At 38.5% G+C, this 23,787-nt stretch overlaps 2 protein-coding genes across 2 annotated transcripts in view; both read right to left on the reverse strand.

Annotated features, from left to right (window-relative positions):
* The window catches only part of sash1b (SAM and SH3 domain containing 1b), a 116,075-nt gene that overhangs the window by 48,922 nt on the left and 43,366 nt on the right, over positions 1-23,787 (reverse strand). The window lies entirely within an intron of this gene.
* On the reverse strand, positions 7,883-9,545 carry LOC311281003 (uncharacterized protein; the record flags this gene model as incomplete). The annotated part of the gene is made up of 3 exons (XM_084393623.1): positions 7,883-8,830; positions 9,029-9,257; positions 9,492-9,545. The coding sequence occupies 3 exons, from the start codon at positions 9,543-9,545 to the stop codon at positions 8,031-8,033; spliced, it is 1,083 nt and encodes a 360-aa protein (XP_084249749.1). The 3' UTR covers positions 7,883-8,030.

The following is a 23,787-nucleotide window of genomic DNA, read 5'->3' on the forward strand; positions in this document are numbered from 1 at the left end:
TTAAATACATAAATGCTCCATTAATAGTTACAATTATAAATAAATAAATAAATAAATAAATATATATATATATATATATATATATATATATATATATATATATATATATACATACACACACACACGCACGCACACACGCACACACACACATATATATAATGATATGGAATTAAATATATTAAAGATATACATAATAAATAATTCAATATTATTATTTATAAGATTAAAATATACTACAATTATACTGCAATTAAAAATATAAAACATTATATTAATTCATATTATTAATATTATGAAGAAAACTCTCCTGCCAAGCACAAGTTCAGTAGTTCAACACTACTATTTACAGTTGATTAATGCCTCAACTTGTTGCCTAATATATAAAACATAAATATAAAGTTGGCCTTTTGTAAAAGGCGTCCATTTATCACCATTTTAATTTTGTAGTCCAATCAGATTTTGGAACCATCCAAGTGGTAATTCTATTCTTGAGGTGGAGACTTGGCTAAGCAAACCGAGAAGCTGATGAAAAGCAAATGGGAGAGGAGAGTTAACTTTGATAAGATTTATGCTTCCCCTCATACTGAGAGAATATTCCTCCTCAGTTCAGGGATATTAGCTTTCAGCTTTAGCGAATCATCACAAACACACAAAATCACCCCATTGAAACCACACGCAAGGCCTCAGACTTACTGTCTGCTGGGTTTAGAAGCCAGTCGAGGATATTTTGGATGGCTGCTTCCTGAAGAGCAGCTTAATAACATCCTTGTCAGCCAGTTTCCTCTCATTTCTCATTTTCTAATAAAAATGCTCAATTTGCATTTGGGTACAGAAAGCCAGATTCACAGCAGAACTCAATATGAGATGAATGCTGAATCAGACAAACCCCAGGGCGCACAAAGTGAAAAAAATTGGGTTATTGATCTTGGTTAAAGTTAAACTTTAATGGCAAGTTAGTGGTGTTGTAGGTTGACTAAATCAAGTGACCTCAAATATAAAGGACGATAAAAAACAAACATCATGCAAAAGAGAGAAAAAAAAAGCCCCCCCCAAAAAGCCTCCAATTCAAGAACTACTCTTTATTAATGAAATGCTATAAGTGCAAAAAAGTACAAGAAAAAGTTGTAAACATTATTGAGGCAATAAAAACAAATAGAAAGTATGCAATATTTTAGCCTGAAGTCGTCATACTCAGATTCTAGTCAGAATGTGAGTTTGATACTGCTCCATTGGGCTGTGATTAAGGGGCGTGTTTCAACCGAACCAGGAAAGAAAATGCCTCTGCACTCAATTGGATAGACTTACAACCAATCAGAGCGATGGAGTAAGTGACGTATGTTCTTCATCTCTCCGATCGTCAAATGCCTTGATCGCGGTTCTCTGTTCCTCTTTTCAAATTAATGCGCTGTCGATATCTTCTATAACAGACGCGATGGCGGAATCTACACATGATGTTTCATAAACAAAGTTCGGGAGGAGCACGTTCAAATAATCAATCCAATCAACTTACCCTTAGTATCAGCATGAGAGGAAGCATATATTTATTCACTCACCTAACATTCCTTAACAGTTTTCAGCATCCCTCCACTCACTCTCGGCTTGTTCTTCCACAGCCAGGAATACGGGGGGGGAGTACTTTGGGTTCGGGCCGAATACCGAGCCCGGAGCCCTCTCCTCGGACAGTACGCCAAATATGCATTTATTCTATCTGACTTATTTGTAAGTGTGAAATCTCAATTCTCCAGTGGCAGTCATCTTTGTTGTAAACGAATTCAACCCAAGCGCTCTTTGGTGACGTGGATGATTACGTCACTGTTGATCATCTGTCCATCATCGTATAAAGCCCGCCCGACAATTTGATCGGTCTGAACAGCTCTGGTTCGAGCATAATTGCTCCACAACGGATCAAGTCCAGACCGAACTTCCCGACCTAAAAATGTTGTGGGCGGGACTAAGTTCGGCTGGCATCCAGGCTAGCAATATTTCATTTAAAGCACCTCATTCAGAGGTCAACTGGGTCCGCCAGAAGAATGAACATTTTGTCAAATCGTTCTTGTGTACTGTAAATGGTTTGAAATGAATGCAACAATTTAGACAATAACGTTTTATGAATGCTTTACACAAAATTCATGCTAATGTTTCTTGAATGGGACAGTGTCATATTAGGGGATTTCGCACCAGGCTTTTTCAAAATGGCGGGTGCTGGTGTTTTGTATGGCGAGCGTTTGGCCAATCAGATTACACTTAGGCTATGTCACTTGTAGTTCCTATTGTGCTGGGTTAGACCCGACTCTGAAGTAGGAGCTAATTTAGTTCCCCCAAAAGGCGTTCCTAGAACTAATGTAGTTCCCAGTTCCTGCGGTAAAAAAGGAACTTCCGCCATTAGTTATGAAAACGTTCCTCCAGTGCGAAAGTCCCTATTATTATACATCTGTGTGTCGATCCAGGATGCAAAGCTGATTATTTTATCAGTTATATCAGAGCATCCCTCACAGTCTGATGAAAATGCCTCAAGTTATCTATGCTGAACATGACAAAACTGTGTTCAGGCCAAACTAGGATACCAGAGACGGAGAAAAGTGACAGGAAAAACAAGACAGCGACTGAAACAGATGCTCCCTTTCACACCACAGAATGAGTGAGAAAGTACAAAACACCAGAATCGTCTTTCAGGACGTCTGGGACAGTCTGCAAACACAGAGTACAGACAGTGAAGGTGTTCGTTCCCAATGCAAGCTAAGTTAAATGCATTTGTACTATAGTTCCTCGATGTGTAAAATCAAAATAAAACAGCATTTGTGACCCATTTAACTTACATAATGTGACTTATTTGAATAAAACAGACCTCAACGTGACATTTTGGACGTCATAGGAAAAAATAGAGCGTGCAGTGTGTGTCCCGAGGGAGTGTCACCTTGTGATCGGCACACAGAAAGTATGCTGAGGCCACAGCTGTGTAATTATCACTCTTTCCACTAGGATGCTCTCAGTGGTTTGCGATCCACTGAAAAACAAAATCTGGATTTTTTGGAAAAACAAAAGGTAAGAGGAAAGACAAATCGGATGTGATGGCTTTTCAGTGACCATTCATCAATGTGACAGGCCGTCACAGTCAGTGTACGGAAGAAGATTCTTGGGGCAAACCTCAAGCCATCCGAGTGCAAACCACTGGAGCAGGACAGAGAAACACAGCAAAACAAGCGGAAAACGCAGATCGGGACCTAATTAAAGAGAAGAGACAGAAGTCAAAGACTGTTTCTGTCCACTTCTGTTATTGTTACTGCTATTCTGTTATTACTTTTTGGTACTATTTTATGTATTTATGTATGCATGTATAGTTTGGGGTTGGTAAGAATTTTTAAAAAACGTTTTTGAAAGAAGTCTCTTATGCTCACCAAGAGTGCCTTTATTGGATAAAAAATACAGTAAAATAATTTCTTTTTGAATATATTTTAAGATGTAATTCATTCCTGTGATGCAAAGCTGAATTCTGGCATCATTACTCCAGTCTTCAGTGTCACATGATCCTTGATTTGATGCTCAAGAAACATTTCTTATTATTATCGATGTTGAAAACAATAATTACAATATGCAATCTGTTTCAAATAATGCTTCAGTTTTTGTTATTTTGTTCAGTTAAGTCAAGTCACCTTTATTTAAATAGCACTTTTTACAATACAGATCGTTTCAAGTCAGCTTTACAGTGATAACAGGAAAATTATGAAACAAAGTTTGTTTCGGCTGTACAGCAGATCTAGAAGAAAATAGTGTCATAGTCCAGCTTAAAGGAATAGTTCACTTAAAAATGTAAATTCGGTCATCATTTACTCACCCTCAAGTTGTTTCAAACCTGTATGAATTTCTTTCTTCTGATGAACACAAAAAAAAAAAGACATTTTGAAGAATGTCGGTAACCAAACAGTTGATGGACCCCATTGACTTCCAAAGTAGGACAAATAAATAATACTATGCAAGTCAATGGGGTCATTATAGGAGATAAACTGTAAATAGACTGCACAATAATGATTTGTAATAATGTTTGTGTTTTTTATGTTATGCGCACATGATCAAAGTAATAGGAAATAATGAGGGTTGTGTAATTAGGCATGCGGACTCTCTTGATATGCTCTGAATCTGGCTGCAGATTTGTGATTAGTGTAATTAATTTCCATGAAATGCATGTATTCCCTGCCAACATATAGAGCTAATGCCATAAAAAATTAACTGCCCTGTGAATAATAAACCTCAGCTCAGGCTTCTGGGCAACTTGAACACTTTTAATAGGGCGCATGGGAGCTATTTGACCTTGAGTGTTAACATGAATATTTTTTAGGGTTTCTGCGTCAACACTTTGGCCGTTAAGTGCTTCTTCTTTTTTTGGCCATGATAGAAGCGCTTAAGAGCGAGCGGGTGGGTTTATATAATTCCTCTGATGCTACTAAGGTTTTTATGTGTGTCATATTTCCCCATAGCCATCTCATTTATTTAACTGTGGGGGAAAGACACACTCAAAATGAGATGATGGCAATACAACAGCACATTTTCATTACACTAGTACACAAAACCAAAACAAACATCTTCAGCTTCAACTGCTTCACTTTCCACATTCAATATTCATCAGATTCCACAACAGCATAAGGCTTTCTGACAATAATTAAACTAGATGGCACACTAACTGTAAAAAAAGATCTCACATCCATATCTGCATATCCTGAAAACAGAGATTGTTCAGATTTTTCTTAAGTATTTGGGATTTTTTCTACCCATTTTTTTTTTTTTTTTGGAAGCCACAACAGAATTGTTTGTTGTTTGGCAGTGGTAATAATAATGAGCTCATTAACATATGAACGCCCATCCTCAGTCAACTCTGATAAACAAGCTGGTCTGCAGAGGATAACAGGTCATTTACATATTCATTTACATATAAAATTGCACTTGGCATTTAGCAGATGCATTTATCCATGGTTTATTTGACAACTAGATTAGAAAGCAAGTCTAGAGTCAGAGAGGTAAGTGTAAAGAGTTTTCAAGTAGCAGTTTTTATAAATGTCTCATCTTTCCTTGACTGATATTCATGCCAAATCAATGTTTCTGGAAGGATGCGTCCACATGATGCACTGAGCAGCTAAATGTCAACGGGCAAGACACGCTACCAACTCAACGCATTTGAGCTCTTGTTTGCCGTGTTCATCGGGGGCTGCGGTGCAGTCGACTGCTTTCAGATTTCAAGTGTGATCTTGTATATATTACACACATGCACACTCACCAGAGTTTGCTTAAAATAGGTGATTTTGTGTCTTTTTCAGTTTGTTGTAAGAAACGGTATAAATTTTGTTAATGAAAACTATGACGAAAAATGTTTGTCGACAACCCTTTTTAAACTGTGCAACATGCAATATCATTGAAGAAAAAGATTAGTCTAAAATGTAGTTAAAAAATAACTTGGAAAAAACGGACGAACAACAAGAGTTTAAGAGTTTAACTTCCAGAGTTTAACTTCCAGTAAGCTGGAGTTCTGCAATCTCCATTTGAAATATTCTGCTTATGAAAGTGTCATTCAGCATATACTGGATATATTATATATTAATATATATATATATTAATCCGGATATATTTGAAAACTGCGTTTTCATTTCAAAATGCTCACACTAGCGTCCACACTAGCGTTTTCAATCATTTTCCAAAAGCTGCTTATCCACATTAACATAAACTTGAAAATGCTTAAAATCACCTTACTGCGCATGCATAAAACATACTAAAATTTAACAAGATGATACAGAGAAAGCAGTATGAAGACTGCACAAAGGAACGTTTCTCTTTAGCAACACTATTAAAGTATATAGCAGGCATACGAATGCCGATATAACAATAGATAGCCTATCTACTATGGGTACAATCTGCATCACAAGACTAAACATGCATCATCGTTTTCAAATACCTCCATTTTCAAAGTCCACACTACAACGCAAAAACAGCGCTTTTACATTTATCCACTAGGCTAGGGAGAGCGTTTTAAAAATGCTCTGTCCTCGTTGACAAAAGCGCTGTCTTAATGTGGATGGCAGGCCAAAACGGAGAGAAATATGTGACTAAATCTGTGCTCAAACCTTCTCAGTAACAAGAACTGAGACTGTGGCTGCTCATATGCAACCTCTGTGCGTCTTTTTAGCTGTTAATAATAGAAAAAACATTTAAGTAATTTGGAATTACTATTAGGAATTTCACTGTTTTAGATTTATGTTTTTTTCATAATGAAGAGAGTGTGTTAATTTATATGATGAATAGCCTATAATAAATCAGGAAACTATGAGGTCAAATAAACCATGCGTATTGCATATGAGTTGATATTCTCTTTTTTATTTTTTTTGCTTATAGGTGAAAGTGCAAACTTTCAGATAAACTTTACATTTCTCAAATGAAAACAATCATTGTGATAATAATTTTGAACAAAATAATCGTGATTATCAATTTATGTTTTCATTGACTAAAACTAGGGGGTCTTATTTATGCACAACATGTTATGGTCTTCGTTATATTGGATAACATATTAATAAACACAATTTTTAAAGAATCTGTAACCAAAATGATATGATCCTCCATATGAATATGAAATCATTTTGGAGGGGTAATGACAGCACTATCAACAGTGAGTATTATCAATGAATTTAATTTCGAGATGTTTTATGGTGTTAGTATATTTGTCACTAAAACATTCAATTCTGTTTGATCAAATTGCACAAATGATATCGACATTTCAAAAGATTTTTTTTAACAAAACAACAAAATTACCTTTTAGCTGAAGAGAGTTTAAAATGTACTGCAGAACAGAAATGACCACCAGACAGTCATTGAAGGACACATGGAGATAAAGTTTCATTAGAAACGTCCAATCTGCTTTATATGGGAGCATCTGAGCCGCCCACAGCAGAAATGACAAACAGCCACACGGGAAAGAAATGACTGTAAATCGTGTTATTGTGTTTATGCCTCTGTTTCAGGACAGCGGAGTTCATATAAATCACTGACCATATAAAATAAAGCTAAAGTCCTTCTGCATGAGAGTCGATTATGAGAGCCCTCTGAGTTTTTCAGTCACATGCACATCCAACAATAGACAAATTCAACCACACTGTAAAACATTATTCTTTTAAGTTGTAAAAAAGACACTTAAGTGTAGTACACTTAAAAAAAAAAAAAAACTATTTCAGTCTTATTACTTCCAAATTTCATGTTTAATTCAATGCTGTTTCTTTGAAACAAGTTTCACTTATAAATTTCGCAAATAATTACAAAGTAAATCCTGCAGCAAATGTTTTTCAGTGCAAATTTAAAGAGCTCCAAGCGTCTGTATTTTCACAAAGAACAATAGGCGTAGCCTGTTCTCTGTTTGCTAAAATAACAAAAAATCCTTTTCCTAGATATATCCTGCGACTCCTCCATTCCCATAAGCCCCGTAGCCCTCGCTCCGACCTCTCTCCTTTTCTGGCAGGGTTGCAATTTCACATTGCAGGGCACCAAGGGCGTTTCACCTCTAGGGACGGAGTAGAAGCCGTATCAGCAAGTGCCATCAGCGTTGTTTGTGAAATGTCTGAAGCTCAGCGGGCCACGGGTCTGTGAACCAGCAGCCCCACCAAATGCTCCCGCTCCAGGGTTTGTTTAAGGCCCCGAGGGGGTCCGCACATGCGAACAGTCCGTACAGGCTACAGTTCAGGACTACATGGATGTCAGGATTGTGGCAGGTGCACAGCCTTTAGCACTGGATAAATGGCTCGATTTACTGTATATTCAAAGTTAACAGCTGAATCAAATATATAACCAGATTACATTTACATTTACATTTAGTCATTTAGCAGACGCTTTTATCCAAAGCGACTTACAAATCAGGACTAAATTAAGCGAGTCATCATGAAGAGGCAAAAGACAACAACAACGCAAGAAGTGTTCAGAATACGAAGTTCAGGCATTATTCAGAGTAGCATAAGCATGATAAGTGGGATTTTAAGGGAAAGGTTTTTTTTTTTTTTTTTTTTTTATGAGTTTAGGTGCTCATGGAAGAGATGGGTTTTCAGCTGTTTTTTGAATGTTGTCAGGGATTCAGCATTCCGGATGAGGGTGGGGAGAGTGTTCCACCAGCATGGAACTGTGAATGAGAATGATCTGGAAAGTGATCTTGTGGCTTTCTGTGATGGAACCACGAGACGTCGCTTGTTGATTGATCGTAGGCGTCTGGTGGGGATGTAGGCTCGTAGGAGTGAGTGAAGGTAGGAGGGAGCTGAGCGTGTGATAGATCTGTAAGCAAGCGTCAATGCCTTGAACTTGATGCGAGCAGCGAGAGGTAGCCAGTGCAGAGAGATTAACAGAGGGGTGACGTGGGCCCTCTTGGGCTCGTTGAAGACAAGACGAGCTGCAGCATTCTGGATCATCTGAAGAGGTTTGGTAGCACATGCTGGAAGTCCGGCCAGAAGAGCATTGCAGTAGTCAAGCCTAGAAATGACCAGGGCCTGGACGAGGAGTTGTGTTGCGTGCTCAGTTAGGAAAGGTCTGATCTTCCTGATGTTGTGCAGCGCAAACCTGCATGATCGAGCTGTCTTTGAAATGTGATCTGTGAAGGTCAGCTGGTCATCAAACGTTACTCCCAGATTTCTGACCGACCTTGATGGTGTGATTGATGATGAATCAAGCTGGATGGTGAAGTCGTGCTGTAGAGACGGATTGGCAGGGAGGACGAGCAGCTCAGTCTTTGCCAGGTTGAGCTGCAGGTGATGTTCCTTCATCCATGTGGAGATGTCTGCCAGACAGCTCGAGACCCGTGCAGCTACTGTGGGATCATCTGGTCGAAATGAGAGGAAGAGTTGTGTGTCATCAGCATAGCAGTGGTAGGAGAAACCATGTGCCTGTATGATGTGTCCCAGTGATGTAGTGTAGATGGAGAAGAGGAGGGGACCGAGAACTGAACCCTGGGGAACCCCTGTGGTCAGTTGATGTGCTCTGGATACCTCGCCTCTCCATGCGACTTTGAAGGACCTACCTGTGAGATAGGATTCAAACCAGTCGAGTGAAGTTCCTGTGATGCCCAGTGATGAGAGGCTGGACATAAGGATCTGATGGTTCACGGTGTCGAAGGCAGCAGACAGATCAAGGAGAATGAGGAGTGAAGATTTGGAAGCAGCTTTTGCAATCCGTAGGGCTTCTGTGACCGACAGTAATGCAGTCTCAGTTGAATGCCCTTTCTTGAAGCCAGATTGGTTGACATCCAGCTGGTTGTTTAGAGACAAGAAGGATGTTACTTGGTTGAAAACAGCTCTTTCAAGTGTTTTTGCAATGAATGGTAGGAGAGAGATGGGTCTGTAATTCTCTACAAAAGATGTGTTTAGCGTTGGTTTTTTAAGCAGTGGAGTGACCCAGATAACTCCAACCTGAAATGATCATAAGAAACCACAACACTAGGGCAACAACATACTCTGGATAGACCTGGATAGTTTAAACCTTACTGAGGACAGAAGGTACTTTGCAAGAAAAGACCCCAGAGAGGGCACACCCACCATAGTAAAGCAAATATCTCTAAACTCTTAAAAACCTTTATTACCCTTTGGTTTACTTCTGTGGGAAGGAGACCTTTGTACCAGTCGCACTGAGACATTTCAAATGATACCAAACATGTTTAGCGTTGTATGATGATTGTTCACATTAAACCATATAGATTTTTGGGTGAATTTCAGATGATCTCAGCATGTGGAAAGAAGAGATGGGGGAAGAGGGGGTTAATTATGATGGGGATGCTAATTTTGCAAGAGAGAGTTCAATTTCCAGAAACATCCTTTTTTCTTTCTCCAAGAGTAGCCCTTCTCTTAACTAGACGGCACGGCACCTTCCAGTTTTTACAGTCTTAAAGTTTGAGTAAATTATGGGATAATTAAAAATTTTGGGCGAACTAACCCTTTAACGCAAACATCACAAACACAACTCTTACAGATGCTTGTGAAGGCATGACTCAACAGGTAAAAGTAGGCTACTTTCAATAAAAGGTCTAACATATTAGGAATATTTGTAGCTGTGTTGATGAGTAATCAAATGAGTTACTCGACAAAAGTGCATTATTGTTACTTAGCAACAGCATTTTTGACAAAAGCTGTCCAATCCGTTACAAGGAATGTTTTAAGTAGTAACCAAAAAAAAAAAAGTTTTACAATCCACCCGCCACTGTGGCTGGTATACAAGGCAAAGTCACCCGCCACTTTGAAAAAGTAACCGCCAATGGCAGGTGTTAATTTCCCATCCTGCTATCTACACTGGACACGTCAAAGTAAACATTATAAAACTGCTACAAAACATGATGATGATGTATTGATGCCTCGTTCACTTTGACGTGTTCATGACCCGTTTAACCTAAATGCAGAAATGTTTGTGCAAAATGCTAAATTGGGTCTTGCACTCCTGGACCCAGAGCTGAATGTGTTTTCTCACAGATCTGAGCGGACCGCTCTCAATGTTCTGATGGTGCTTGGGAGGCTCAATGTTTACACTTTTGGGGGGGATAAACCCATGAATGGCAAACTAATAGCAGTCAATGAACAATAAACTCAGTTAAGAGAATGTATTTTAATATAAAAAAAGTCTAATATTATTAACCTTTCAACTGGACTTGAAAGAAAGCAGGCCAGTTTTAAGATGCACATGCTGTTTACTTGGGAACATGGAAAAGCAGCTTGTTGCTCTATAAATGATGGATGAGAATGGAGGGCTGAAGTCTCCATTACTGTCCCTTGAATAGAGGAACACAGAAGCTTTTCTTCGGGAGCACAAGATGAGCAGCTCCTGTCACGCTCCGACATGAACACCTCTGATCACAGTCACAGCGATGAGCAATGAATGGAGGTGAGAGCTGGAGGTGTAAGAACGCTGTTAAAAACGGAAAACGCCATCACGTCTGCTACAATGTTACAACATCACATTCTAAAGCACATGCTGAGATATAAAATAACTAACAGACATTTTTGTGCATTAAAGGAATAATTCTTTCATATACTCACTCTTATCTCATTTCAAATCCATATGACTTTTTTTCAGTGTAACAAAAAGGAGAGAATTAGCAGCGTATTTATTAGGCTTGGGTATCGTTTGAACTTTAAGGGATTGTATTATTCTTTTTCACCTTTTCTACTTTAGTTAGCGTGTAATGTTTCTGTTTGAGCATAAAAAAAAAGATCTGCAAGGTTACAAAGCTCAAAGTCCATTCCAAAGAGAGATATTTTATTTAACAGAATCCACTGTCCAAGAACTACAACGAACGGCTCGTTTGGACTTCAACATGTTTTTTCCGGGTTTTGTGAAGTCATAATGTTCCTCATTTAAATAATCCGTGCCCACGGAATACGCAGAAAAGCGGATGAGGCCTGGTTGAGCTGCTGCTATGCTATTTTTTCCACAACTCATTTGTTTGACCTTCCTAAGGCTGACAAACTTAGAGCAGTTCAAATTTATTTTAAACACTGTTCCTGAACATTATAATCCTGATGTATGTCTTATTATTTATAGTTGCGTTTTCTATTAAAAATTCCAATTATAAGTTTTACGTTGTTGCTACGCTCGCCTGCTAGCCAACATTATTGTTGATATAGTGTTGTTTACTACAGCTTTTGTAAGCTCTCGCTTTTGTAAGGCTGTCCACCACTTAGGAAATGAACCATGGTTTTGTGATCGATTAGCCTACTGTTTGTATTACCATAGTTTTCTGACAAATATCATGATTAAATGGTGTAACATCTAAAATGTATAAGAAAATTACACACAAAAAAAACATTCCACTCTGAATGTCCTGTGAAATCCGTGCTTGCAAAGTCTGTGCATTAAAATCCGTTCTGGACGATCCTCTTGTTTGTTAACATTGTCAGGGTCTGAATCAGACTTGAATTGGTTTGAAATTGCCACCATCCATAATATTTACACTAGAGCAAAACTCGCAGATATTTGCGGGACATTTCCCGAACACACGTTAACATATTGGGCCAGCTAACCAATCACAGAACATGTCGTATTTCGGAAGGAGGGACTTCATCCAAACCGGAACTAATCGACGTTTTCGGGCCAGACTAGGGAGAGAGGAGCTGTAATAATGTAAAATATGAGAAAAATAATGGTGTTTTTTGAACAATCAAGCATGAAAGCATATTCTAATACACCCCAAAAACAAAATCAAGACTTTGTAAAAGGGCATAATAGGACCCCTTTAGCAATTCCAATCCTGCTTATTGATTCCGATTCTAAACGATTCCCAGTTTCGATTCCAATATGGTAAAAAAGTCAAACATTTAATCAAACATATTTATTCTGTGTCTTTTTGCAAAACATTTTGTTGCAGCTAAATACAATGAACAAAAATCAGCAGCCTTAAAGAACAACTAACTAACAAACTAGACTAACATAAATGTCAGACATTATTAAAAAGACATTCAGTAAAAAGCAAATTAGCAATAGCACAAATAAATACGACAAAACAAAGTTCAGAAATTGAAATCAAATGTAAAATAACACTGCATAGTTTTCTTTTATAAATAAATTATAGATTAATCCTTATTAAAGTTATTCAGTCAAGATCAGCGAGTGATTTTCTTTTTCTTTTGTTCTTTGATTAACAGTAATGACACAGACGGCAGCAGGTTTAATAGGCTGTCAACAAAACAAACTGTGTTTCCAAGGATATTTTGACATTTTTTTATGTATTTGTCTGTTCAAGTACAAGGAGATGCGAAAGAGAACTCAATTCAGTGTGACAGGTGGCTTTTGAGCTGCCAAATTGAGTTCTCCCCATTTGATTCCAACAGTATAAGAGATAAAGTTATAGGTGAGGTACATTTTTGGGTATACCTTAACAACTGCATTGCAACACACTAGCAACCACCCTGAGTAGCCTAGCAACATGCTAGCAACCACCCAGAATAGATTTACAACCACATAGCAACACCAACACCCTAGTATCCAACCAGAACACCATAGCAGTCTGTCTGTCTGTATTTCTGACTGTCTGTTTGTCTGATTGCCCAGACTCTATGGTCTTCAAACCCTCCAAACTTCAAGCTATTTTTAAATTACTTCCAACTTTCTGTTCAGGCTTTCTCAAGCAAACATTTGATATATTAATGTTAATAATAATGTTTTGGAATTGGTAATGTGATCATAATCTCAACCTGTCTAAATAATACATATGCACTTTATATAGATCGGGCTGATCTCCACCAACTAGAGTCCTGCACGGGTTCGGGTACCCGCGGGTACGGGCGGGTGCGGATTTACAAAATCGGACCCGTGCAGGACTCTGCTACCAACTGCCTACATGGTGTCAATGAATAAGGCACAATTTCTGTTTTCAAATATTACAATTGATATTTAAAGGGGTGTTTGATTATGATTTAACTTTTCTAACTTTAGTTAGAGTGTAATGTTGCTGTTTGAGCATAAATCTGCAAAGTTACGATGCTCAAAGTTCAAAGCAAAGGGAGACATTTTCTTTTAAAGAAATTGATTTTTAAGGACTACAACAAACGGCTGGTAGGGACTACACAACATTCCTCCCAGGTTAGTGACATCACAAACCCTAAAATTTACATAAACCCCGCCCCTGGAACACGATTTATAGATTAATCGAGGTAGAACACGCTAATCAATGACTAGAAGATTACTACACATAAGCTACATAAATTCATCAACTAACTATTCAGAAATGTTGTCTACATGTTGTCACTTCTTCTTGAGTCTCTCCATCTTTCTGACTCCGGTTTAAACATAAAAGGCTAAACGTTTTTGAAATTTCCAGTGCATGTCTGTGTGAGGTAAAAGGACACAAGTTGTTGTAGCGCCGCCCACTGTGCTGGGAGCAGCAGCTCATTTGCATTTAAAGGGACAGGCACAAAAACGGTGATAACTTTAACATGCTATATGAAAATATCTGTGGGGTATTTTGAGCTAAAACTTCACATGCACACTCTGGGGACATCACAGATTTATTTTACGTCTTGTGAAAGGGGCTGAATATTAAAGCATGTACATATATCTTCTGTGGAAGACATAGGTCCAAAAATGTTCGTCCAATCACTGCATTCGGTCACACATCATCAGCACGATCTGTAAGACTATGCCAATTTGTAGACAGACAGTCACCAGACGGCGTAAACAAACAGCAGCCGCCTTTTACAGTTCCTCCTGAACCAAAACAACAAGCTTAAGCTGCGTTGTCGCAACCACAAAAACGAGATGGCAACCCGTGACGTTCTGCCCAGAGCGGTTCACGTTCTAAGACTCGGATTTATGTGTTTCTATGTAAACACTCAGTCAGTGCCCTGTTCAAGTTGTTTACGTTCTTTATTATTGTCAATGTTATGTGCTTTGAGACATGAGGTAATTTAAAGCCGTCTCTCGTCTCGTGAGGGTTCACAGAATCTGCTGTTTTGAACGAGGGATGGCTTTAGAGAGTGCTGTGAAGGGAGGGTGGGATCTCATGCTTTCAAAGCTAACTTGCAATCGCTTGCCTCTCCAAAATTGCCTACCCTACCTTTAACGTCAGCAAGTACATGTGTGTGCATCTGATATGCTAGTTAAATTGTATTAGCATATAAAACATATATTATATTAGCCACTTCTATAGCATTAGCATTAAAAAAAAAATCCTTAAATCTTGTTGATCACTAGTCTTATGTGCAATGCTAACACCACATCAGAAATGTGATGCTGGTATATATATAGATATATAATGTTTTTTTTTTTTTTTCTTGAACTGAATTCATAAATTATCTCACTATGATTTTAAACATGGTCTGGTGCAGCACATGCCATACATAATCTTTCTGCATGAACATGCACAATATATTCAGAAAGCCTCATCATAATAGCCTTCGGCTAGACTTAGAGGAGGAAAGGGAGTGGAGTAGAAAACAGAATCACAAACAATCATGACCCAATGTTCACGTCCTCAACTGTCTTCACAGCGCACCGCATTGCAGACACAGTGGAAGAGATTTGGCATCCTGCAGACATCAGCTGCTTTTCATTTCAGGGCCTCATGGGTAATTTTAGCATGGCACATATGATTCGTCCAAGCTGATGTATGTTTGTTTTCACTCTCTCAAGCTGTAATTGGTTACAAACAAGTGAGGACAGAGCACAGCGGGAGGCAGAATTAGTCGGAGGGCGTTGTGCACTCACACTCATAAGGGCAAATTGGAGAGAACGGAGACCTGTAAGACCTCTCAGACTCCAGAGAGTCCTACCAGAGAACAGAAGTGTGACTAAACTGAAAACACACCAATTATTCTCAGCGGGGCGCTGAAAACTCAGATAGGATTAAAGGATTTCAGAATAACCAAAACACAAACCGTACAGACAAATCTTACAATATACTGTAGTATTCCATGAGCTTTCAGGTCAGGTTTTACATTTGGATGTCACTTAATCCTATTTTCCAACAAAAATATGTCACAAAAGCTAAAGAAAAGGCAACCTTCAAAGAGAGCATGAATTGTTACAGAAACATACAGAACGGAAAAAAGAAAAAGAAAAAAAAAAGGGTACAGATGCAAGACACAGTTCAAAGTATATTTTATTACATAAAAAAAGTATAAATGCGCTATTTGTAGAATTCAGAAACCCTAGTTATTAGCGACACCGGTGGCTGTTAAGTGAACTGCAGCCAGCAAGTTATTGCTCCTGCTCGCACTCGTACACATGTAACAAGACTTTTCCTTTCCATTCTTTGCTTAAGAGAAGCTGGAAATACCTTTGTAGCGATATACTTTTAATGAACATCCAGACACCATACAAGCTGCTGAGAGCGACGTTTATATGAGCATGTAAATATTAGGGGTGTAACGGTTCTCTGTAAAAAATCCCGCGATTCGACACAGACTTGCACCGGTTAATCTCAACTCTGACGACGCATCTATAATATGGTTGGTTGAAAATAACAATGCGTAAAAAAAAAAAACAGGCAGAGTTCGGCTAATGTATGTTTCTGACAATGGATACACATTCTGGCATCCCAATACGTTACAACAACATTTTTGGGAAAAAACAGTCACTCTTTGTAAACTTTGTTCAATGCGAGTGCCGTATGCTCTACTATGAACAGTCATTTACGACCTGAACGGCACACGATTCTATCGGTGTTTAAACTAAACTCATTTGAGCGTGTTTTTAAGCCTTGCCAATTTAAACATCCAAGAGTAAGAAGACGCGATGAGAACTCTGTTTATGTCTAAAGTGAACGTAAACAGCCATGAAAGACAATGCATACATCAGTATCAGTGTGTTGGATCAGGGAGTGCATTATGTCTTAAAGTGACAGCGGCCTAATATTCCTGCGGTCAGTGTTTTTAATGTGAATCAAACAACAAAAGTTAAGGATCACTGCTCTTGATTGTATAAATTAAAGATGAATTCTTAAAGTTACAAAAGCTATTCAGTGAAATATGCAATGTTATTTTACATTTGATTACTTTATTCAATTTCTGTACCTGAAAACTAATGTCAGACCTACCTGAAAAACCTGAAAAGCACTGTTTATTTTATTTGTATTTTTGCTCTGTTGTATTTATTTGTTCTTATTTTCTTTATTTTTATTTGACAGAAGTGGATGTTTCCCCTGAACATAGCACATTTCGAGCCGCACCGAAACCGGTGATTACACCAGTGACCATAAAATTAGTCTACATGCTTTACAGACAATAAATAATTTATAGACCTTTTTACGTTTCATTAAAAGGCTGTTGACACATTGGCAATAAAATAGCGATTATATGAAAATTCTTACATATAGCCCCTTTAAAGGATTATTATTATCAGATTGTTGCCCCTAAATTCTAAATTCATCTCCTATCAAAGCTTTTGTAACTAATCTACCATCTTCGACAAAATATTTCAAGACATCAAGAGTTACTAAAAAAAGGCACAGGACTAATAAGACATGCAAAAATATTCCAATTAAACTCGTAGATATTGTAATGTAGTGCAGGTGACTTACACTGCACAAATTAATTGTATTCAGATGAGCAGGGAGAGCACATCATGAATATTCATCTGGTGAAAATGGGCCAGAAAGATAATAGTGCCGGCAGATGTACAAACACCCATCACTGGACCAAACACCAAATCTAAAACACAATATATACATCTTGTTGAACACACAAGACCCAAAGCACAAAACAATATACTCTTTGACTGCCTTTCGGATGGAAAAGCATCAGGTTTTCTCAGCATTATTTCCATGAATGAAATTAGATGCATACAAATGTACTCAAAACTGACTTTTTACATGTAATCTATTTGGTATTTGATAGAAAAGGTCCACAAGCCCATAAGACCTTTTCAGCTCTATTATTCAAAAATAATCCAAGCGATTTAAATTGTGTAGCACATAAACCGAAAAAATTTGCATAAAAATAATATACATTCTACTGTAATTTGAAGTCTGTAAAGGACTAACCCAGATTTTCTGCACGGATGAGCTGCATTTAAGAATCAATCTATATGCAGTCAATGGAGGAGGGGACAATGGCCTTTTTATAACCGATTTAATAGCATTATTGAAATGTCACTTACTACAGACAAAAACTGCCAATGCGCATTTTTAATTAAACATTGTCATATGAGCAAGAAGATAGCAATAATACTGATTTAAGGTTTACAAACCTTTAGTGCACAAAACGCTACTAAAAGTAATAATAACTTGGAGTTGGTTAACAGCTGTGACAGATTCAGTTAAGAGTTAAGAGTCATCAGACTGATATGTTCTGTGAGTCATATAGAGACCAGAGTATCGTAGAGACTTCACTGAAAAAAAAAAAAAAAAAAGATTTGATCGATTAGTCAGGTAACATGTTTTTCCATTACTTTAACTCATCATTATTATTTTAGTGTCATTGTATCAAAGCTTGCTTCTACCAGGGAATAAATAATTATCTTAATTTATCTTAATCTCACAATTCTGAAATTTCTTCTCACAATTACGAGTTCTTCTCAGAACTGCAAAATAAACTCGTAATTGTGAGAAGAAATTTCAGAATTGCAATATAGTCGCAATTAACTTTTCTTTTTATTATTTAGTGGAAATAAGGTTCCATATCACTGAGATACCATTATATTTTGAATTAGTTTTTATGTTTTCTGTTTTAATTTAAATTTTAGTTACAGTTTTAGTAATTTTGTTGTGTTTTTGTCATGTTTGCTTATTAGTTTTTTATTAAATATCTCATTATGTTATTTGTATAATTTGTATTTTAGTCTGAACAATTTTAATATAAACTTAAACTTATTTCAGTTAGCTAGGGAAGCACTTCAAATTTTTCTTATTATATTAAATCAGGTTAAACTAAATGAAAATGTTCCATATTTTATATTATTTCAGTTCAAATTTCTTTCACTTCAAGTAATCTTTTTGTGTGTGTTTTAGTTTTAGTTAACTATAATAACCCTGCTCATCAAAATAATTCAACCAACTTCATTTTTTAAAGGTGCTCTAAGCAATGTCACGCGTTTTTTAGGCCGAAACATTTTTTGTCACATTCAGAAAACATCTCCTCACTACCCGCTAGCTGCCTGTCCCCTGAGCACACTGTAAAAAAAAAAGTCTCTGTAGACAGCCCAGGCTCCACAAACGGCAACAAAAACAAACTGGCCCAGCCTGGACCACGAAACATAACAAACAGTATTCCAGCCAATAAACGACAAGAATGATATGGGGGTGGGGTTTGGGGGGTTAGTGCGCGTGCACATGAAGGGGGGTGTGGGGAGTGGAGGAGAGAGAAGCATGAATAGGAAAGTTAGCTAGAGGAGAGATGTCCTAGACAATGATAACCACTAACGTTAGAATTATATTCTCTTGAATTTTTATATGGCCGACACACGACCAAAGAGACGACGTTCCGATGAACAAATAGCAAAGAAGAGAGAAAAGAAGAAGGAACGTGCGAAGTCCCGAATTTACATCGGAAAAGCCTGTTTCAGGAGGCACGGAAGGGAGGGGGAGGGGACGGGATGAGGAAGAGGGAGGGTCGAGCTAGCCTCCGTTTTGTTTGACAATATTTCAAACGTCAACAAGAAGTGACGTCACCCAACATCGCTTAGAGCACCTTTAAGTTATACGAGATTCAACAGCAAATTGTACAGCCAATTAGATTATACTTAATTTAACACAGCAACTTAAGTTTCAAAGTAAAAGTAGGTGGACATTTTTGTTGATGGTTGATGTTAATGTTGCAACCCTAGTAACAACCCAAGCAACTGCATAGCAACACCCTGGCAACCGCCCACAACAAACTAGCACTGTGACATGGTTCTCCTCTTGAGCAAAGTCAAACAGTCCATAAGTCTGCGATTTAGTACTGGAACTTTACATGCACGACACTGCATTAGATGAAAGACTGTACTGGTTCTCACAGGTGAATCACGCAGCACTGCGGGCATCTCCATCCAAAACTGCTCCGTTCGGCTTGATTCACCCTCATTATGCCATACGCACTCCTGAAAGCACTCACTCATCTACACTCATTAAGCTGTGAGCCGTCGGCCAGGTCACCCCGCAACCCAAAGGTGAGCGGGCATGCTGGGTAAAAGCAGCTGTCAATGCAACACAGCATGTTCCCTGAGAAGTTAGATGGGCTGTCTGCATGCATGCTCCTGGCGACAACCACAAAAAAGAAAGAAAAAAAAAAAAGAAAGAAAAAAACCTACTGTTACTGACAGAATTGTTGGCATGGATTTGCAATGAATGAAATAATCCTTTTTCGGCAACCTGAAATTATTCTTAAAAATAATAGGGAAAAATCTGACGCTCACCCACAACAGCACATTCATTAGAGAAGGACAAACATCGTGGTTTTTAACGGTCGATCAGTCATCTCTAACAGTGAGGTTAGAAGAGCAGGCTCTAAAGGCTTGAGTCGCATTAGGTTCGCTTTAATGGGATAATTCATCCAAAAAAGAAAGTTCTGCCATCTCAACCGTGTTGTTCCAAACCCGTGTGACTTTTTCACCCATGTAACACAAGACGAGATGTTTTAAAGAACAACCAAGCTGCACTTTCACACGGCCAAGATTGAAAATTGACCAAAAAGCATCATGAAAGTAAGCCCAAAACAATAAGTCCTGGTACGCTTAGCATTCACATTGGCATTTTAACACCAAACCTAAAGACACCGTACCTAAAGCAGGGATACGTTCACAACCAGATTTGGTCGGCTTTCAGTAAACGTATATTTCCCGACAGAACTTACCAAACATCCAAAACAATGCTGTGTTCTGGGCTAAATGCGCTCGTTATGTGTGCGTAGCCGACATATGATGGTATTTTGACCAGCTGAGAACTCGTGAAGAGCTTATAAAATGTGTAAAGGAGTAAAAACAGCGACAGGAATCCCTCCGTCACACACACAAACGAAGATCTGCTGTGAGGAGACGCGATTCTGATGCCTGTACCGAACTGTGATTGGCAACATCTTGATTACGATGAGAAAAAACAGGTGTGCCTGAGCATTCTGGCCTTTTTGGGGGTCGCATCTTGTGACATCACATCCTGTTTTTGGTTCGTTTACATGTCTTTTCTTTGGTCAGTGTTGAGTTCATATTTCAGTCGAACCGCACCAGAGTTAATTTGGAAGCATATCGAGACACATCTTTTCAGCGGTCACGGTCTGCTTGTTTGGTGTGCACCAGGGTTCGGATGGCAGCATTTACATTTATTCAAATGAACCGCGCTAACAGATTAGGGTAACCCTAATCTAGTGGGTTAGAATATGAATATGAATGAGTGTGTTCACACTTGTCATGTTTGGCTCAATTAAAATGAACTCTGGTGCGATTAGGGTTAGAATCGCACCAGAGTTAATTTTAATTGAGCCAAACAAGACAAGTGTGAACACACCCTAAGATAAAATATGAACTACATTCCAAGCACTCATTCATATTTGCATGATGCATCAATAAAAGTCTGACATCAAATGCCATTGGTTCTCAAATGTTCTGTCACATGGCGCCAAACCTGGTGGGAAACGTGAGTAAATGATGACAGCATGTCATCCCCAGCTGTTTCAGCAGGGGGAAAATAATGAAAATTGCTCAAATATTTTTTTCAGAGAATTTAGAATTTAGAACAATGTGCATATCATTAGATTTTCTGAAAAGAGCAAAACTCACTGCTATGATGCTTAGATGTTGTGTGCAGTTGTCAGGGTGTTTCTATGTGGTTGCTAGGGTACTCTAGGTGGTTGTTAAGTGGCTACTTATAGGTCCAGGTCAAAAGAGTCCAGATATGGTTCCAGTCCCTCCTTCAGAGCTTTTGGTTTTTTTTGCACCTGATTCAAGCCACATGATTTGAGCAAACATTCATGTCTGTTGCACCAATGGACAAGTTTACATTTACATTTATTGCATTTAGCAGACACTTTTATCCAAAGTGACTTACGATACAAGGTTAATTTAAACCCCAAAATGTAATACCTCTAACCCTATGCATGAAGAATAGTAACAGCGATGGTTATCAAAAACCGCTAATGAAAATCATGAATGTCATTTCTTTTCTCATGTGTGATGAGTGGGAAATGCCATTTTACATTTTATTTATCACTTTATCTAATTAAAAGGACAACCCCCCTGTCCACCCACCTCCCCACGAGATAACTAATGATTGCTGCGCTTTGACGTGTCGCTAAGTGACAGATCTGGGCGCAATTTACCGTCAACTCAAGCTGTGGATCTGCCCTAATGAGTATTTAATCAGCGCTGGTGTGAGAGAAGCTCCCCGAGGCCTTCCACTCGTGTTTCTACCACCAATACGCTTTCATTTATCACCAATTAATGCAGCTTCCCGCCAGCAGCATCCCCGTGTTCAACATGCCTGTCTTTACGTCATCACCGTAAACCCACCTGACAGCTGTCCGTCAACATCAACAGCCGGCTGGCAGAAGAAGATGCAGAGGAGGAAAAAAGAGCCCAGTTGGCACAACACATAACAAATGACAGATGCAGAATCACGGTGATCGGTGAGAGGACAGATGGAAGACGAGATGGGACGGGGTCATAGGATGGGGTGGACGAACAATGTCAAACACGTTAATTCAGCCGATCCCATGAGGTGAGGCAGGACCCGCGTTGTCAATTACAACATCAATAATTAAAATAGTTGTAGGTCCCATTAGCAGGGATGTACTTCCATGAATAGTTAATGATCCTTGCAGGCACTTTCACCGCGTGCCCCTTCGAGGTAAAGTACACTCTGTAGGAGACAGAAATAGGGCCGATCGGGTGCCAACATCATGGCAACCTCTCAGGAACCCGCAGTTGGGTCGCTGATGAAAACCTGCCATCCTGAAAGCCAGTGACAGTCCTGCTTTGTGCTATTTTTACATCCAGATGCTCAGCGTTTAGAAACTGAAACCTTGTTCTCTGTATATGTAAGCACAGGAATGTGAAGAACTTCATCGCACAGAAACATGGGTGAATCTCATGAAATCTCTAAAGAACATGTCTGGGTCATATTTCACCCCTAAATAAAAAGAAAGGAATAAGAAATTATATTTTGCACACAGAAGAAGAGGTTTTTTTTTTGCATAGTAATGACATTTTCATGACAATTACATGGACCCACCCTCCAAATACTCATTATCATAATAATTAGGCAATAAATCAGCTGATATTGATATTATATCAATACAGGGTGTTAACCTGGTGCTTAAAGGATAACTGTCGCCAAAATGCAACCCAGGGTCTTTTTGTGAATCTACCCGAGGCAAACTTTCGTTTAAAGGCACAATATGTAACTTTTTTGCTTTAAAAATAGCAAAAATCACTATATCTAAGTTATATATTTTTTTTTAGTTGTGTACTTACATTATCCCGACTGTTTCCAACAACTTTCGAACCAGGAGAAATTTGTAATTTAATTCGAAGACATGTCCCATTTCTTTATTTCCGTTTTGTCGCCGTCAATGTTGTCATATCCGCGTTGTCCCTGGTTTCCGCTCGTACTGCCATAGTAACCAGAGCCCTCTGATTGTAACCAAGGCGACAGACGTGGACGACTGTTAGTTCGCAATGTCTATTTGCACGCTGTTGTTGTTTCGTTCAAACATTATGGACCATGGCAAGCAGACTTTGGATAAAAAAGGGGAACTAAACCGAGAATCAATATCAGCGCGGTGTTTTCGAGATGCCTAGAGCTCCCATAGACCGTATATAAACGAGAGCTCCAAGTCCGAGACTTCGACCGCTCCTACATGTACTTTATTAAACAGGTGAGCACATTTACATAAAACTAATCAATGTTATATAGTTCAACAATGATAAAATGTTAGAATATGATCTGTATGTTATTCTAATGTTGATCTAGCTTACTGCTAGTCTCATACAGACAAACTAACACACATTTCAACACATTTAAATGCAGTTTAGTGTGATAGTGTAATATTAGACCAAGTGAAACAGCGCTGCGTTACCTCACAAGTTTAGTTTGTCTAATAAACTGACCTGTGAGTAGTAATTCTGCACTTGCGTGTAGTTCGGTAGAATGAAATGTCCATATTCTTTTTATATCCGCGGGACTCGCGTCGCGTGTGGAGCTGATAGCTGTCTCTTAGCAATCCCGACCTGCTTCATATCACAGTCACGATAAAAACATCAATGTATTCACTCATCCATAAACATTATTAGATCGGTCGGCTTGACGTTGACGACAAGATCCATAATTCTTAGCAAATGTTGCGTTATCAAACTACGCCTTTGTTATTGTAAGAGGTTAGCGACCCCTAG

Source organism: Rutilus rutilus, assembly GCF_951802725.1.
Source record: "Rutilus rutilus genome assembly, chromosome: 21".
Taxonomy (NCBI): Eukaryota; Metazoa; Chordata; class Actinopteri; order Cypriniformes; family Leuciscidae; genus Rutilus; species Rutilus rutilus.